The following is a 19343-nucleotide window of genomic DNA, read 5'->3' as shown; positions in this document are numbered from 1 at the left end:
AAGACATTTTCTAACAGTGCCTCTAGTCAGACCTATATATTCACCATTCACGATTCTATACCCTTTAACTTGGGTTGATTGCAAGGTTGGCTTTCACTTAATTCACACCAGAGGACATGCAAAAACAGTAACTATTTTCTGTGACTGTTTCTTAGAAGGAAATGTAAACACACCATTTCTGACATGTACATTCGCCCCAAGCTTCAGTAACCCTAAGAGTCCTCAGTCCTCCAACAGGTGAAGGATTGAGGAGTGTTAGGTTTAATTGTACACATACAGAGCTTTGAAGTAGTCTGGTCTGGTTGAACATGTGGAGCCCTCAAGTGGCCACGGGCCATGGCCGGGCGTTGTAGCAAAATATCATTCTGTAACTTTGTCTCAAGAGTTGAAAAAGACAAAAATGCATTCATGCACAAATCTGGATTATTAAAATGACTCTTTAGGGTCATCGTTTATTAAGTCCAACTCCGTAACGAACTCTCACCACAGTGTCTAGTCTTTTTAAAAGATGCAATTTTCAGCTGAAAAATAATCCTGAAAATGGGACAACTTTCCTTGCGATGCTACCAATATCAAATGTTTAATTTTGGTGTGGATCACAATGCTTACCAACGATTTGAAACAGGAAGGTTGCATAAGGAGATTTTACGACAGCATAGCTAGGAATCAAGGTTCCATGTGAGCAAGTGCAAGATGCATCATAAATTAACTATCAACTATTATTGCAGGTTTAACAAAAAAGCCTGTCATAGAACTTGCTTTATGTATGCTTCTTACGTTCACAGCTTGAGGCGTCCTGTTGCCAGTACGTGAAGTTGCCGTTAAATTCACAGATGGCCTCACTGGAACCAACTAAGCGGTAGCCATCAATGCATCCCCAGTGGCAAACACTGCCATACACACGGTGACACTCGCCCACAAACTCCCCAAAGAAAGGTGGGGAGAGGACAGGACACTTGCGCTCTATGAAAAGTTGGAGAAAAACCAAAGAGAATGCAAATGACCAAGGCCTCTGAAGATTGAAACTAAAACCAACTTGCAGGAAACTCCGCAATCAAACTCTAATTTTGTCTGAATTTTACTGACCATAAACTGGGGTAACTTTGGCACCCGCCACACCCCTTTATCAACATCGTTATAACTATGCCGTGGGTGCAATCAATGATAAAATATTGTTTGAACTGTATTATTTAATTATCAGTTTAATTATAAAATGTTGAATTTTCTGTCAGAAATAATATTTATTCATTAAATATTAATTTTCTATTATTATTATTAAATTTTGGCTACCTGCCAAAGTTGCCCCAAACCACAGGGTAACTTTGGCAGCAGTTTTTGAGGCTCATTCACCAGTGGAGAGAAACAAAATGGGTATGAAATCTTACAGGATTATACATAAGGCCCCATATGACAGAAATATCAAATTAATTAAGTAAAAAAATCTATTTGCAAAAAGACAGAATAATAAGGAAGAAAAACCTGCCAAAGTTCCCCGGTTTACGGTACTTCAACAATGATGCAAAAGAAAACCAAACTGCCAGGAACCTGCTACCGAGTTCTCTTTAAGTTATAGATAATAATAAACTATGAAGCTTTTCATGGTGAAGGTGGCAAGCTAAGTAAAAAGGTGGGGAGTAGCACCATGCAACCAGAGAGCACCTCCATGTCTTTTCAGAACTGTGCATACTTGCACAACAGATATCCATAGATGGTGCTACCGCAAACCTTACTTACTTACTTAACTCAAATCCATGAATAGCTGCCGATATTAAGCATTTAACTGTGGGCAAATTTACCCTTAAAATCACTCACCATTCACTTCCATGACGAAACTACATGTTGCTGAATTACCAGCCGTGTCCATGGCAACACATAATATCTTGTGTTTGCCAATTTCAAACAAACCTGACCCAGGGTTACAGGTTACTGTAGGTGTAATACCATCATTGTCCACGGCAGAGACGGACAAGTTGACCTGTGCAGAAGTTGAGCCCTTATTGACGTATACTACTATGACAGAGGGGCAACTGGTAAAGAGAGGATTTTGGTGATCTATAGGGAGTGGAAACAGGGGAAGTGAAATGAAGTCAAGTTAAAGAAAACAATTCCTTGAAACAAACTTATATGATTTACACAAGAATTGTAAATATGTACATTGGGATATATGAGAAGTATGGTATGTGTCAACTTGTATGTATAATGGAACACTTTATTTTAAATGGTCTTGATATTCCCAACAAGATCGTAAACAGAAAGTGATTTGAAAAAACATCATGAAAAATACAATTTGACCAGATTGTCAGATGCTGCAGACTCATTACATGACGTTTTCTATTCTTTTACACAGATAATACTGAACACTGTACTCACCCACACACTGAATATCGGAGATATTTTGGGACCACTTTCCACTGCTAAGGCAAGTCATGTACTCGCTGCCAGGAGGCTCTATGGCAAACCCATCCTGGGTGCAGGACAGGAGGCAGTTGTGGCCAAAAATGGGCTGGCCATAGCAGACATCAGGGGTGAGGATAATACCTGCCGAGGGGCTCAAGATAGGACACTCCGTTTCTACATGAAGAAAAGTAGTGAGATCCTCCGTAAGATATTTGCAACAAAACCCTTATCCTTCTGTTGGTGTCAATGCAGTGAAGCCAGTACATACCTCACGTGAAAGCGAACATGAATTAGTGACGTCAGACCAAATATTCGTGTTGCAAATTCATAAAACTTTTCAACTCATTTCAACTTGGTAGAAATTTCATTGTAAAGTTGCTGCGATGTCAAATCTCACTTCACTGGCCTTTAGACATCAAATATTCAGATAACTGAGGTCCTTCCTCTGAGAGTTAAATGGATATTTCCATTAGATAGGAAGAAACCTGTGACGGACCAGCATCCCATCCAGGGGGAATAGAAATGTTTTCAATTGTTTTATGCCAGTGAAACCAAAGATAACCACAAGCTTGATAGGCCAAATGGCTTGGAACGCTGACTTCTAGAATTTTGTAATCACCGAAACCATTTCACAAAAAGAATAAAACCTACCATTACAGATGAGGTCTGTCCCTGACCAGGTACCATCTGCCAGACAACGAGATCTTCCGCCATCGCTACTATGGGCCTCGTAGCCATTCTCACAGTAGAAGGAGCACTCAGTGCCGTAGGGTTCAGAGGGGAGGCTGCAACCAGACTTGATGGAGTGGGGTGGGGCAGACTGGGCAGGGCATCTCACAACTAGAATGAAGGTTTAGTATGAAACGATGATGCAGAGACAGGTTAGTCTGCATAAAGCACAATTGGGATTTTGCTTAAACAGGCAAGGTAAGATGGCTATCAGTTTAATACACCAAGAAGTCTACAAGTAGCATTAGCTCCCATTAAAACTTTTCTATTTTTATCGGCAAACACTATTTTCCAAAACAACATTTAACCAACATTTTCCAATGACTTTCCTCAACCTGCAACTTGATATGCTTAAAATGAGAGGGAAAAGTCAACAAGAACAAAGAGGCTTTTTCAAAGCTTCCATCTCGCGTTAATCCTTTCTCATAAAGGAGTCTGAAAAAAAGCCTACGATTTCAAAAAAATGAACCAGTAAAAAAAAAATATCTGGTTTCTGGAGAGAGTGGGATGACTCACTGGTGCAGGCAGTAGTGTCTCCATCCCAGTAGGGTGTGTCATCACTGGTTAACTGACAGGTCCTGTGCTGCGATCCACTCAGGGTATAACCAGTGTTACACTCCAAGCTGCACTTGGTGCCAACGATGGGGCTAGGGTGGTCACAGCGAATGGAGCCAGAATTGGGAGCTTGGAGTCTCTTACAACGATGGACTGAGGAGTGATAGGGCAATAAGGGTGGTAGAGAGAGAGAGAAAAAATGAAAGGACCCAAGGTGATAACTTCAATCCAGATTTGTAATAAGAGGTTAGTCAAAAATAGACACAGAAACAGAGAGCAGGCTTTTTTAATGCGGGCACCAAAAGTGGCTTTTGTAAATGGAATGAAACACACTAGGAAACAGCACAGCGATTCAAAGACTTGGTTTAAAACTAGTCTTCAACTGCTAGCACCAGTTCTTCAAAAATGACCACGCCCATGACATCTTTGAAAGTTTCATTCATAAGGGGATGAATGTGTCACTATGCATGTTTGTGGACAATATACCCAACAAGTATAATGATGCTACACAAAGTGAGACATGAGGTTACGTGAGGACTGGCGGACTGGAAAGTGGAGAGACTATGATTAGGAATTTTGTAACTGGTTGGGTTTATAAGTACCTATGACTGTCACGATAACATCACACTGTGAAGACAGAGCAGTGGGATCCGTAGCAGTGTATGTGACCGTAGTTTTACCTTCTGGAAACCTGCTGCCGGGGGCCAAATGACCAACTTGCCTATTACAAAGCCATGGGAAAAAAATTATTTGAAACACGGAAGTTTCACACATAGCCACAGTTGACATCATGAGCTGCAAAAAAAGCAATTCACAGAGACTTGAAATGTCACGGCCTGCAAGGGCTGCTTTCGGCATGCAACCAACCCCCACAATTATGACAAGTACACTGAATGTGGAGAGGCTCTTGTCTGAAACCTTGACAGTTTTATACTCATGGTTATTTTCAAAGTTTGGGCCTATTGGAAATGAATTGATTTGTTCACATTTGCTGGTGACTTTCGAGGCAGAACTTTCTACTGAGAAGTCTGCATGAAGTTTTATGATGAGTGCATATTCATATCATGTCATTTTTAACCACTTCCTACTGGGTGGAATTTGCATATGTGGGACGAGTTCCCAGAATTTTCAAGATTTTCCATTTTTATAATTCTTCAAAAATTCATTTACTGGACGTTAACACCCACAAGATTGACTGTCTGGTGGCTACTCTAATCTGACAAGCGACCTCCACTGACACCCAAGTATTTCAGCCTGGCCTGCCACCCAGTACAGAGAGCCCAGATTGTGTGGTGTTGCATAATTCCTTTGTTCCCGAAGTTGCCCCAGTGTCAGCATGCAGCGGTACTGTATTGCTCATTGTTGGAGTGCTGGAGCACTTTTGTCCCCACTGATAATCCGCGGGTGCTGAATGCCGCAACAGTGGTATACCGTTTCAAAACAATGACGGATTACCTCCGCTAATGCCAGATGAATAATGATTGCAATTCCCTGCAGCTCGGTCTTTTGATCTGAGTACGGTCTTTTGTTACAAGGCTCAGTTCCTTTGTCTGATTTCGGGCAGCCCAGCTATGCGTACAAACCAAAGGAGTCTAGTACCGGAATCCCTGGTACCGAGTGGTTAAGGTCAATACAGTCAATGCTTAGTCTAATAGTTTATTTTGCTGGAAAATTGGGCTAAAAGGAGAAAACAGACACAAGCGAAAATAAGTAATGCACAGATTCCAATCACCTGCTGACATTGACCCTTCCTGAGTTATCAGTGGCAGTTGGTTCATCAAATGTTACAATCTTAGAAGTAAGGCCAAAGTCACTCTTTACTGTCACCGACTGAGGGCAGGACACATCAAAGCTGGGAGGCTGTTCATCTGGAAATTGATGAAATGAAACATAACAGAGATGTCACTCTCACATAAGCCCTAGTGAAGAGTGTCAGGCACAATTAGATAGGGCTATTGTGGGTTGAATTTGGAGTAAACACAAAGATCTTACCCAAATTAAAAAGCGCTCTCCTATCATGTCAAACATATCTCAAACAGGCTTATTGGCTTGATTTGCATCCTGAAGGATTGAGGTGTACATTAGACACTGATTTCAGCACGTGTTCTCATAATAAATAAGTGCCACTGAATGCAATGCGTACAAAAAAAGAAAACTTAATCACAAGTCTTTTTTCAATAAAATAACCGATTCAAAAGACAATGGTGCGAGAGGTTGTACAGGCACAACTGAAGACAGCTTACAGCTTCAAATTCAAAGTAAAGGCTCAGGGCACAGTGTGACCAAATAACTAGTCCATGTTGAGACTCAGATGCAGATCATACCTAGACATTGAGTGGACTGAGGATTGTCCCAGTCACCGCTGTCGGAGCAAGTCTTGACCGCAGGTCCCTGCTGGAGGAAGCCATCACCACAAGAGAAACGACACACTGTATCATAGGGTAAAAGTGCATTCTGACGACAAGCAGCCGGATTCACCAATCCGTGTGGAAGAGAGAAGGCACCGGGGCATGTTACTGTCACTGTCAAAAAGAAGGTAACATACTGTCTGGGATTAATACAAAAGGTGACATGGAATACAACATGGTGACCACCAGCACAGAGCCCGCTAGACCTAATTTCAGCAGTATGTGCACAAAACTTACAGTGTGTTCAAGAATTACATGATTTAATGAGCAAGTGTTGACTAAGTCTGAAAGTAATTTAAATACGGTGCAGCCGATTTCATGAAATGTGCCGTAAGTATGTATAAGCCTTGCACCATTTGTGCCTTGGCTGTGCAATATACTTACATGTATACGTTTGATTTCCCAAAATTTTGTTTAGCTGTGCCATGTTTTCATATTAAATTTCTTGGACGAGGACAGTAACTGCTTTTCTGATATGACAACAGTCATCAAACAGTCACTGAATTATCTTGGACTGCCATTTTGAAAAAGTCTTCATCTTTTCTTAATCAGAACCAGACAGAAAGTGTCACAGTTCTCTCACAGCCAAACAAGTTTTTCACTGCATACTTCTAAAACAAAGTTGTACCTTTCTCATATAACCCAAGTTAGTTAAGTTCAGCAATGATGAGGCTTAACTGACATGATAAGCTGGTCAAACATTCATTTTTGCTTTGTTTGGCGCAACTTATGCCATCTAAATTGACTGAGTAAGTTACGCCATACTTTGTTGCACAAGTCACAGATTTACGCAGTGCATAAGATAGTCCATCGATACACAATCAATGTAGTGTAAGTGATATGTTACACCATTACATAAAAGTTTGGTGAAATCGGTTCTTTCTTGGGCTTCTTTTTGAGGGCCCTGAAGACTTTCTCTCTAGCAAATCCTGAATTTGCCTCTAGAAACTGTTCAACATGGAAATAAATCAACACTTAACACAAACATGAATCAGAAGATCAGACTGGTGCATCACCTGTGCACTGGAAGTCAGGCCCACTCCAGGATCCATCTGCTTGGCACTGGCGGTCACGGTTTCTCTCTCCACTGGTTGACCTATGACCCAGGTCACAATGGAACTGGCAGAGATCACCGTAGGTGGCAGTGTCACCCCCGCAACCGCTGATGTAGCCATTGGTGACACTAATGTAGGAACAGGTATTCGCTGTACGATTCATGAAAAAAATGTAAAAATCAGATGTAGGATCTCAAGGATCCAAATTTAACAGAATGTCTATTTATAAATATGTACCTTTGACACTGTAGATATTCACACTAGAGATCTTACATAAAAGTATAGAGAATTTTCAGTCACATGATTTTTGACGGTCAGTGTTCAATTTACACCGATGTCTCTCAAAATTGTTGCGTACATGAAATTGCTAAAAGAAATACACAGATTTGAAAATTAATGTCAGTGCCTCAAACGGACATGGTATGTGCTTCCTGGAATGCCTTTCAAATTACCTCACATGATGATAAACTTCCATCTGCTCCGAGCGTGATCAAAAGAAGGCGTGTTATTAAATGAAATTGACAGTCCTTTGGTACAAACTCACTGCATAGGTGTGCAAGTTTATGCACGTTTGACGTGGGGCACGTTGAATACAAGCAACAAGTTTATTGCCTGTATATGGTCTTCCCATGCACGCCAAATGTGAACAAGAACCCAGTTGGAAAACTTCATTTGTACCAGTTTGTCTTTCTTTTGCCAGTAAGGGCCGGTGCACTTCAACTTAGTGCGGATGTAGTGCAGATTGAGATAGAATATCCTCAAAATAAGTATGACAAATGTAAAATTTTTTCAACCACAAACAACCTGATAAGAAATTGATAAATGTCACTGAATGCATAAAAATACTGATGGCATTAATTATACCTTCACATGTTGGTTGCTCAAGAGTCCAATATCCTTGACTGCTCTGATCGGTCAAACGGTTACACTGTCTCCTCAGAGTGGCGCCCTCTGTTGACAAGGTGTATCCTGCATCACAGCTGATTTCACAGATAGAGCCATAAACAGCGCCTTCTGTGCAGGAGCCATGGCCAGATGCAAGGCGCAGGGCACCATTCAGTGGGGCATTCAAGCCAGTACATCGAGTCACTGCAAAGAATCATGAGTAAATGTGAAAGTTTTGATGACTAATTATCAAATGGCGTTTTCTTATTGCCAACAAACAATCTCTTATAAAATTGAAGATTCCACATTTAAACCCCACTCCACGATAAAGTCAGATCACATCCAAGTGCTTATAACATTAAAATCTCACATCTAACTTAAATAACACTGTTTTTCCAAATGGATGGCTATATCTGACCTTTGGTCTCAAGTTGCATGGAGCAGGACCCTGAGTTGCCAGCACTATCAGCTGCTGAGTAGACCAGCGAGTAGGTCCCTTCTTCCAAGGTGCTAGGCTTGGGGCCAGTGACAGGTGCAGAGTTGATGGACTGCAGAACAGCCGTGATCTCACGGCCAGCATCAGTGGCCTGGGTCACAAACATAATTACTTAACATTTTGATCTAAAAATTAATGCTTACCTTGTCTTCATGAACAGGCAGTGGTATGAAAATGCAGGGAATTGGGGCAGTAAGCTAAGCCAATTCTTCATTTTATTAATTTTTTTAAGGCAGCATATTATAATAGCCAATGTTAAAATCTGCAGTTCAAACCATTAAGGCCAATCAGCATTGGTCTCTGAAACATCCAACATATTATAGCCAGGGTAGAATGTTATTCCATTTGTTAGTGTGAATGATACTAACCCTAGTAACAAACACAAGACTGTGATCTTAGACAAATGAAAAGGATTAACTTGCATATACGTACATGTACAAATTGCCATATAACCTGACTGATCGTTTGGCTCGTTCAAACATAAAGCAAAGCAACCACAAATGTGAACCTACAGACCTACCCTAACAGGTTCCCAATGCCAAGACACCGATACCATACTCTGCCCTTCTCCAGCAAAAATGATCTGATCCACGGGGCACTGCACAACTGGGGCTGTTACATCTGAAGTGCAAATGAAATGTATGTCAAATGAAATTTCATATATTATCTACCAACTTCCAAATTAACTCTCATAACTCCCATATACAGTGCTTGTATAAGAATCAAAATGATCTCAAATTAACTGCATAGGGCTAGATGCTCCATTACAGTTGGATCACTTCTCTTGATTGTGTGATTACATAACAAACCTCACTTGAGGCCAAATTATCAACATTGTCATTTTCACTATGACAAGCAAGGATTAGCACTTTCAGCCTTTTACATTAAATTGTAATACTAAAAATTAAAACAATTACAAGGCAAAATGCACTGGCAAGTGTTTGATGCAACACCAGTTGTCAATATATTTCATGAAAGTTTCAACTTAATAAACTATATTTAAAACTCTGCCATTGCTACTGTATTTGGAAATAATTTCAGCGCTCTAGTTTGACCATCACATGACATATATGGCAGCTAACTAGCTTATATGTACCTCTGCATTCTACACTGCTCCCATCCCATGTGCCGGATACCAGGCAGTTACGAGTTGCTGTGCCAAAGATGGTGTAGCCTTCATTACAGGCTGATGTACAGGTTGTGTCAAATGGTTGGAGACCGCCCGTGGTGACATTTTTTCCATAGCGGACGCAACTTGACTTGAAACCATTGGTGGGGGAAGGAAGCAGTGGGCAAGTCACAACTGCACAGAGAAAACTTACATTTTGAAATAAATCAAAGGTGTAACAACATATTGCAGAAATCAAACCCTCAAACTAATCACTAATTTAAAGAAATTTTGCCACTTAATATCTAGCTTGCTTTTAAAACTATGGAAAAATGTGCCTCCATCAACTAGCTGAATTAGATTGTTCAATGCTAGAAACTACAAGAAAATTTGGGCAATGTTCTCTCACAAGGCAAGTCAATATTCAAATAGATTAAGGTTAACTGTTGATGAATCTTTCCAATGCAATACCACCATCTGGCAAATTTTTCCGAAATCATACTACCAGGAATACTTATTTTGATATTATTCAATTACATTTATTCATTTGTCAAGAAACAGCTAAAATGTGATGAAGTTGATGACAGTCCGTTCATGAACAAACAAAATTAATGCCAAAAAGTAACAGAACCATACTGCACCTGTACACGTTATTGTTCCACCTGACCAGACTCCTTTATCATTGCTATCACTCTGACAAGTTCTCTGAGTTGAAGTTGTTGGCGTGTATCCACGATTACATGACAGGGTACAGGCAGTACCGTACGGCTCACGCTCTCGGGAACAACCACTCTTTACACCATTGACTGGGGCAGGTAGGTCGCTGCTTGCACAGGTGATTTCTGATAATGCAAACTAGAAAATCTGTGTCTCCAGGATATGAGGATAAACTGGTATACAAAGCATACACAGAATGCATAATTGTACATGATTCTGACTAAGTTACACTTCAGTAGTAGGCCCTACTGCCGATACCAAGTCACACTGATGTGATCTGCCTATGCATAGGAACAGAAGGTTTTGCATTTGTATTAAAAATAAAAACACCATCACCCTATCTCTGGTCTACAGCCTCAGTCTCACAAAAAGTATAAATTTTGGGGAAGAGCAGCAGTCTTTTTGATCTGATGCAAAGATCTGTCTCCATTTCGTGTGCTCAGGTTGCAATTTTGCCAATGTACAAGTCATTCACAAGCACAGTCATAAGTGACTTTGAAGGAAAGTTCACGAAGCAGGGGAAACAGCGACAAAGGGTCAAAAAGCGTGGCTTCATTTCCACTGAGTAGTCTGGACTGTTGACGTGAAACTGGTTGACTTGTGATGGAAATTGATGACTGTGTTGACTTGTAATGCTTCCACTGAACGGATTAATTAAAATCTGGCTCATACATAATGCATGCACTGAACTGATTAATTAAAATCTGGCTCATACATAATGCATGCACTGAACTGATTAATTAAAATCTGGCTCATACATAATGCATGCGCTGAACTGATTAATTAAAAATCTGGCTCATACATAATGCATGCACTGAACTGATTAATTAAACTCTGGCTCATACATAAGGCATGCACTAAAAATAACAAGGTGCAGCAGCAGAAGCAATCCAACTTCATTACGAGATCTGCAATATCTGTTACGGCACATTTTTACCTGTGCACTGAGGCAGTGTCTGTTTCCATTGTCCATCTTCACCACATATCATTGACGATCCACCTTGCAATGAATACCCCTCACTACACTTGTAGCGACAGACAGTGTTATACACCACCTCCGTCCCAGCGGGGCATTGATCAGGCTGGTTTGGGAGCAAACCAGGGCCTGGTTGTGGCACCTGGCAGGTGTCAGCTGCAGAAGTGAAACAATGACTGCTTTGGTATTGAAGCACAAGTCTGAATACAAATGTAACAGAATGAAACTCATCAATTCAATTTCAGTAAAAGTTGATTGAAGTAGCTGATTTTTTAAACAGGTTTGAGAGATTTGACATTGAATTCAAAGGTACTTTGGCTTAGAACTTCAGTCCAAGCTAATTGAAAAGCCGTTTCAGATATTTCAGTACAAGTACTTAAATTTATGAGTGTGTGATAACAACGACTGAAGCTTAATGCAAATAAGATGATAACATCAATATTTCACAGAGCAGGTTATTAACATATAGTGGTCCATAAACTCCGAAAACTGTGATTGCCTTACGTTGGCACTCCGTTACAGTGCCATCCCAGAATGCACCGGTCCCTCCTCTCTCTGCAACACAGTGTCTCGCCGGGCTACCAGTGATGCTGTACCCAACATCACAATCAAAATAACACCAAGAGCCAAAGGTGTCACCACAGGGCCGAGAATCCCGGAAGTCTCCGTGGGCCGGAGGATCTAGTTTCGGACATCTCAGAACTGGAAGCCAAGGAAAGAAAATATGCAGAAAGAAAATCATTTGGGTGTTGATATTACTACATGCAAAAGAGTATAACGCTAACCAGAAAGATGATGATTGGGCAGCATTATCAGATTAAACATCAAACTCCAGAGTAAAAAAACAACAGATAATTAATCTACCACACTCATTTATACACATAAGAAGATATAACATACATGTACATCAAAATGCAATGAATATCAAACTCAGGGGGATGTAACACACGCAGTATTTCCAAGACAGAAACACAGGTAAAAGTCATTGTAAAAATTAGTAGCAATAAACATCTTTACATTAATTTTGGATTTGCCCCACCCGACATGTATTTAAACACTGTATACTCAGTGTATACCCCTGAAGGCTTGTGAAAAACCGACAAGCGTACTCGGGTGGGACTCGAACCCACGACCTCCTGCTTACTACCGCAGACGTCTTAACCTCCATCAAGCTTGCCGGTGTCGGCTGAATGCAGGATATATATGTAGAGTATTTTTAAGATCTTCAAATTCTTCACTGTTGCCAACAAGAAGACTAAAATTACAAGGAATACAGAAATAAACTAACAATGATTTTGTGTACTGATGGAGAATACAAAGTCATTGTAACTGGTGCTCATGCAAGTGCCAACATCATTACCAAGTAATAAGGAGAGTGCAAGATTGAAAACACAGGTCAGCCAGAAATTGGTTATCTTTGCCTCTTACTTTCACACGTTGGCTGGGGAGAGCTCCATGATCCACTCGACAGACAAGTGGCACTATTTCCTCCAAGTCGTCGATATCCTACGTCACACTGAAAGGTACAGGATGCTCCCTTGATGTGACCACTGGGACAGTCAATTATCAACCCAACTTTGGGTTCTAATCCACTGCAAGTTATAACTGCGATGGAAAAAAGAATGATGAGTTAATATACACAAATGCCTAAGTCCGCTCACTTCAAATCATGACATTAATTTGTGTCTTGAGAAATCAGAAAATTGTTTCAATTGTTTTTACAATATATTGCCAGTCCACATTGAATTATCTTGATCTTTGACCTAAAGATCAAGATCCCTTCTTGACCTTCTTGAGGACACCAAGACAAGCCCATCATTACTTTTGATATCAGGTTATGGCAAGGAATCCTATGGGAGGTTATGGATGGACAGCCTAACAGATGGACAGACAGGGCAAACATGGCATTATACCCCTTTGATTTCACTGGTGGGGTTAAGATATCATTGAAATTTTTGAATGCACTTTGACATTTTGATTCTTTAGGTTACTATCATAAGAAAGCTGCACCTCTGAGAAGTGAGCAAATTAAGGCAGTGGATTTGAAACCAAGCAGCATTAATGGTGACAGGAGGCAAGGCATTTGAGGGACTAAGTGGCAGAAGAGAAGACAATGCTGCATTGTCACCTTCCTTTTCCAACATGTTCCATCACCCCATCTCTTTGGCTCTAATCTCACCCTTGGTAATACTTCAACTATTTTTGTCATAGCTGTTGCCTTTTCCCCACAATTATAATTTCCATCTAATCCTGTTGCCGATATCTTCCACAGCTGCTGCTTAATTGTCACTGCCCTGTTTTTGCTGCTAAAAGTGAGCCATCTCCTCTTACCACCACTGCCACTGTTTTCCTAGCTGTCACAATTCCTATGACCCGTGCTCCCACTGACATGAACAGCAATCACTCATGACCACAGGAGTTACACTGTTTCACTTCCATCTTATCTGATGAGATGCCATTACTGCATGGTGGCTGGGCCACCACACTCACACAGGTGTTTTGGCAAGTCATGATACTACTATCGGTTGGAGAGGAATAAAATGTGTAGGTACCACTAATGAGTGCAAACAGGATAGCCCACAGTAATGATTTCTAGTTCTGGTCACCAGATCACATAGCCCATGGTACAAATGAAAGGGGCTTGCACTCAAGGAATTCACTATGCTCGTTACAAGAGGACAAAGACTTATCTTCCCAGGTTTTTATCAGGTTCATTTATTGGCTGGACAATATCAGAACTCACCCCTGACGGTAACACTGAAGACACAATCAGCTGTATTGCCTTGGGCATCTCGGGCCTGATACTTGATAGTATGAGTTCCTTGACTGAATCGGCTACATGGGGGTAATCCTAGTATCTGAGTTACGGTCAATCCACTTGGCACATTGTCATCAGCTTTTGGTGCTTGCCAGCACACTTCTGCACTAGTCAATGCATCATCTGCCTCTTTTGGTATGGGACGAGGGCAACTGAGAAAGACTGGATGCTGGACATCTAAAAGAACGAGAGAAAATAAACTTTGAAGTTCTTCATTGCTAGAGTTGACTAAAGCTAAGCTTGATTGGCATTGCTACTTGTTGGCCCTGTTGTATCTTATCTTCTGCTCATCAGGAAAGGACAAGCCAATATGAGCATTTTCCACTTCGCCCAGGGCCCAGGAAAAATTTGAGAACCCACGAATTTACAACAGCTTGCAGTAAAACTCGAAGGCTTTGAAAAGTTGTGGTGTCTTTCTTAATTTGTTATTTCAGGAAAGTTTGAAATTAGTAGGCTTTCGTTACTTAATTAGTCCATTTTGAGATATGAAATAAGAGGCTGCAGCAGGCATCAGTGGTGCTACCAAATTGGAGCAGGTACCTTGGGCAGATTACGACTTACAAACGCTGCGGGCTAAAGAACATTCAATCTTGCCCAGTCTGCTCACAAAGCTAAGATCAGCATACCTGCCGGGTTGTATTTCTATTGCCTCTTTTGGGATATTTTATTGTCTTGTTTTGAGAGTTGTCACTTGAAATTAATTTCATTTATCAGCTGCTGTTGTTATGGTCCTAAATGGTGCCAGGCAACTTTAACCACTTCCTGCCGGGTGACCCGTTTTCGAGTACACAGGCTTTATATGCAGAGCCAGGGAGCCCAGAACTGGGACAAAAGAGTTGGGCCTTATAACAAAAGACCGTGCTCAGCACAAAAGACTGAGCTGCTGGGCATTACCAACATTTTTTCGCTCTCAATAGTGGAGATAATCCAGCCTTGTTTTGAAACAGTATACCACGGTTTGAGGCATTTAGAGCAAGCGGATTACCACCAGGGACAAAAGCTCTCCACAACCGTAGCGATGAGCCACACAGCACCAATCTGGTGTGCTAATCTGGCCCCTATTTAAAAGAGGTCAGCAGTACACTGTGCCGGTTTCGGGAACAAAAGAATCATACGTAACACCGCACAATCTGGGCTCTTTTTCCCAAAGCTGCAGGCCTGGCTAAAATATTCAAAAGTCAATGAAGGTTAACTGTCAGCTTTAGAGTAGTGCCCAAAGAGTCCTTCATGTAGGTATAAACGGCCATGAAATGAAATGATGAATTTTTGAAGAATTTTTAAAATGGAAAATCTTGAAAAGGACCCGGCATCTTGTCTTGCTTGAGAAAAATCCATCCGGCAGCAAGTGGTTAAGCCTTTTGGCCATAACATCGGTGCATACATTGAGGAAATTTCAAGGAAGTTCCTCTTTTTGGCACAGAGCATGGTATTTTCTTTCAGTTAATTACTACTCCTTGCTTCTCATCAAAATTACGCATGTGCTTATTACAGGCAACGCCATTTTTTCCATGGATTATGATATTCAGGGGGAAAATCTTCATTTTGTCGAACTCCCGCCCTAACAGTCTCCCCTCTGACATCTGATAAAGAGGAGTATTTCATTCTATTGTATACAACGCACTGGGAACTCCAAAAAACAATTGGTTTATTTCTTGAATCCCAATTTTCCTGGGTCTAGAACTACTGTTCGTTATGTACCTCTCCAATTAAATGGTAATGTTCCTTTTAGGTTCCTGTGGATTACATTTTGAGTCAAAATCATTATGAACTCACCAATGCATGTTGGTGTTGACCCAGACCAGGTTTCTCGACAGGTACGAGTCGATGTGTCTCCCGGTGTGAACCCAAAGCCACTGTTACAGTCGTAGGTACAGACGCTGTTGTATCGGTTTGAGTCAGAGCAAGCAATATTTCCATTGGGAAAAGGTGGCAAAGGACTGCAAGTCTTCACTGTTGAATGGGATGCAAAAACATTTGCAGTACAATTACGACTGCAATTTCATTTCAAATAGTTGTCAAACTAGTGCATGGGTGCTTATTCCAAATCTCCATGTGGCGTTTAAATTTTATCAATTCCAGAAAAAATCGTCCTTTTGAATGTCTTTAAAACAGGTCTGTTTAGATTGCGTTCCCAACTGAATGGTTCTAGTGTAAAACTGGGGTAAAGTCAAGTTCATGAGTCGAACAAATCACATAGCCTCAACAGGAACACGTTATAAATTCAAATGGAGTGTTGTAACAGTATTTTTTTCTTATAAATATCCATCGTCTGTCAATATGTCTGGAATCATAAATTTGCCCACAATTAACTAGTGATACAATTTGATTGTAACACTGTCATAAATCAATTTAAGATCCTACTGACGCCAGCTCCAGTCTTTCCAAATTTACAGACTTTTTATATCTCGAACTTGGCTAGAGTTGGACCCACCTTGGCAAGTAGGGAATGCCAACGACCACTTAAGGTCAGAATGTCTGCAAAGTGATGGCAAGGACGACCCAACGAGTTTGTACCCAGTTGAACAATAGAATTCGCAGCGTGAGCCAGCAATATTGCTTTTACTGCATGAATGCCAGCGATGGTGTGCTGCTGGAACATTAGCACAGCGAAGAACTGAAAACCATCAGAGGAAAGCAGGAGTCAATGACCTTTCTAATACTGTGTACATGTTTTGTCTCTCTTTATTTTGCATCACAAGAAATTGTTACATAATGACCCCTTGACCTGGTCAGGCACTTTGAGTATAAACCTGAGACCATTCATGTATCTTAACCGATGATGGCACTGTGGGTAAAGTCAAGGAAGGTGATTGAACACACAGTATATGTTTCTTTTCATGAATTGAAACCTGTCTTTATTTCATAATTGTAAGTTCAAAGGTTTTTGTTGCTTTGTAATACACACACTGTTTGACTTTCAGTAAAGTCTATGCCAACATTTTCAATGCATTTTTTTTTTCAAACTGTAAGTTGGTCATATGCTTTCAAGTCTTTGTAAAAATGAAAATTCTTCTATATTGTCAGAATAAAGAGTGCAGACAATGGAACAGGACCACACATCCATTGAAGAAAAATAACAATTCTTGCAGAGCTGTCATGAAGTGTGTTTTACACAGTAAAAGCAAAGGTAATGGGATCTTATCTGCATGACCACAAAACTCTATCTGCTGACAGTTCTTAACTTGTTGCAGTGGGTTGAAATTGGTTAAAACAAAACAAACATGGAAAAAGCTGTTTGGCATTAAAAAAATGGAATAAATTAATCTGTTTTTAAGTAAGTAACAGTCTTTAAATTTACCTATAACTCTGATGTCAAATCCACAGTTTGCAAGTCGGTTATAGGAGTCTTTGGCTTCATAATATATAAGGGTGGTTCCTTCAGGAAATTTACTGCCGGATGGAAGACCACTGGTTCGCCTGCAAATTTGAGAAGTCATTCCCTCATTATCTTACAACCAAGAAAAGAAGGACAATGAATTTTGTGTCTATTCCCCAGTGTTCTTCATGATCCCAAGAATCAATTTGAAGTCTGAAGTCTTTGACATTGTACACACTTTAATGCATGGAGGAGGTCCAAGGCAATATGTACATACCGTACGAACAGCAATAACATTCAGGTTGATGAACCCAAATGGAATTCATGCACTTTCTACAAGTCATAAAAAATACATACCAGAACCATCTATTATACACTGAAATTTTTACGACATATTTCCTGTCATATGTGGAAGTTTATTATTTCTAACACATGAGGGATACACGTCATGTGTGGGGGGGGGTGCTGAAAAGTCAATTATTTCTTCGGTATTTGCAATCCTGCTTTATGAACTGCCTGTGTTTTTTTTATTTTTAGTCGCACAAAACATTGACATGGCATATATTCACAAGAGTAAATCATGTCAATGCAGCAGCGTAGCCAGGATTCTGAGCATGTGGGAAGGAGGAACGAATGGTGAGGGGACCTGACTGGATGTTGGACAAACACATGTACGCAATCAAGATCTCATGAGGATATGCAAGTGGGGGGGAGTGACGATTTTTCATGGGGGGCGTGTCCCTTACCCCTTCTCCCTTAGCCACACCGCTGTATCTATGACTGGTAAGTTCACAGTCCACTTCAGTATATCCACAAGTCGTTCATTTTTATTCATACTATACCTTACAACTACTCCAGTGCCAGTTGCTCTTGGTGAGGTGTAATGGACTATCTCTTTACCATCAGCCTTATCCGTTGTTACTTCTTTACTACTGGGGCAGACGGTAAATTCTATTGAAATAAATAAAAGCAGACAAGCCTTTGAGTAGTCAACTTAACTGAAAGAGCCAGGAGAGTATGCATAGCAAACTATATATTTCATTTCATTTTCGGTATTCTCTTCATGAAGAAGCCAACGAATGAATGGGATGACGCCAGAATGGCTTAGGTTCCATGCCAAAAGAGGTGACGAGAAACTCAGAGAAAAAGTGCTGGAAGAACAAGAGAAAAAGATTATTAAAAAGAAAAAGAAAGATAAGTAGAAAAACAAAGCCTTTTCTGCATAGCGTAGAGCCAATAATTTGGGCAATTATATGGTGTTCTTACACAAACTGGTCTCACAACATTTTGCACCTAAAATAAAGAAATACAGAATGAGAAAATATTGAAATATTAGGCTAAAGATGCATGGAAAGATGAGTTCAAAGCAATGCTTTGAATTTGGTGTGGGAAGTTGTGTGACGGATCTCAGGAAGAAGATTATTCCAAAGGTTAGGAACAGCTGCATAAAAACCTTTTGTGGAAATGAAAGAGCGAGTTTTGTCTTAGTGAGAATTCTTGTTTCTGCAAGACCTACATCGCTGACATCTCGTGCAATTCTTTTCAATGAAAATGGTTCCCTCCAATTAAACTGATACATGGCATTGACTACTGGCACCCAGCAGAGACGTCAAACCACGGCTGGTTCCAAATGGTCATTTAGATAGTCCAAACAAACAACTCATCATTCAAGCCAATTATGTAACCAGTTAACATCAGATTTTCTTACCTGAAAAGCAACTGGGGCGGTTTTTGCCAGCAAATTCTTCAACCTTGTAATTGTGCTTTGACTAAAGGTCAACACAGTTGTATAGAGGCTAAAGCCGCCATGTTGGGAACTAAGCCAAAAGCTTGAGGTGAAATAAATGCACAAATCCCCCAAATGTGATAAGAGTTGATCCATC

The 19343-nt window shown here is 40.5% G+C and overlaps 1 protein-coding gene across 3 annotated transcripts in view; it reads right to left on the bottom strand.

Annotated features, from left to right (window-relative positions):
- LOC110985879 (uncharacterized) overlaps positions 1-19343 on the bottom strand; it is a 48705-nt gene that overhangs the window by 24524 nt on the left and 4838 nt on the right. For all 3 annotated transcript variants that reach the window (XM_087136572.1, XM_087136570.1, XM_087136571.1), the window contains exons 3-24: positions 18303-18411; positions 17443-17561; positions 16576-16758; positions 15918-16094; positions 14070-14321; positions 12755-12931; positions 11831-12028; positions 11288-11482; positions 10275-10475; positions 9622-9828; positions 9046-9146; positions 8448-8616; positions 8009-8233; positions 7106-7294; positions 6006-6203; positions 5414-5549; positions 4284-4402; positions 3643-3834; positions 3049-3237; positions 2371-2571; positions 1813-2052; positions 778-963 (exon numbers count right to left, since the gene is read on the bottom strand). In XM_087136572.1, coding sequence (XP_086992698.1) covers positions 778-963; positions 1813-2052; positions 2371-2571; positions 3049-3237; positions 3643-3834; positions 4284-4402; positions 5414-5549; positions 6006-6203; positions 7106-7294; positions 8009-8233; positions 8448-8616; positions 9046-9146; positions 9622-9828; positions 10275-10475; positions 11288-11482; positions 11831-12028; positions 12755-12931; positions 14070-14321; positions 15918-16094; positions 16576-16758; positions 17443-17561; positions 18303-18411 — 3963 coding nt within the window. The remainder of the gene's footprint in view (positions 1-777; positions 964-1812; positions 2053-2370; positions 2572-3048; positions 3238-3642; positions 3835-4283; positions 4403-5413; positions 5550-6005; positions 6204-7105; positions 7295-8008; positions 8234-8447; positions 8617-9045; positions 9147-9621; positions 9829-10274; positions 10476-11287; positions 11483-11830; positions 12029-12754; positions 12932-14069; positions 14322-15917; positions 16095-16575; positions 16759-17442; positions 17562-18302; positions 18412-19343) is intronic.

This window comes from Acanthaster planci, linkage group LG05, assembly GCF_054643075.1.
Source record: "Acanthaster planci isolate LZ-2023a linkage group LG05, COTS_SCS, whole genome shotgun sequence".
Classification (NCBI taxonomy): Eukaryota; Metazoa; Echinodermata; class Asteroidea; order Valvatida; family Acanthasteridae; genus Acanthaster; species Acanthaster planci.
This window is presented reverse-complemented; position numbering and strand designations above follow the sequence as displayed.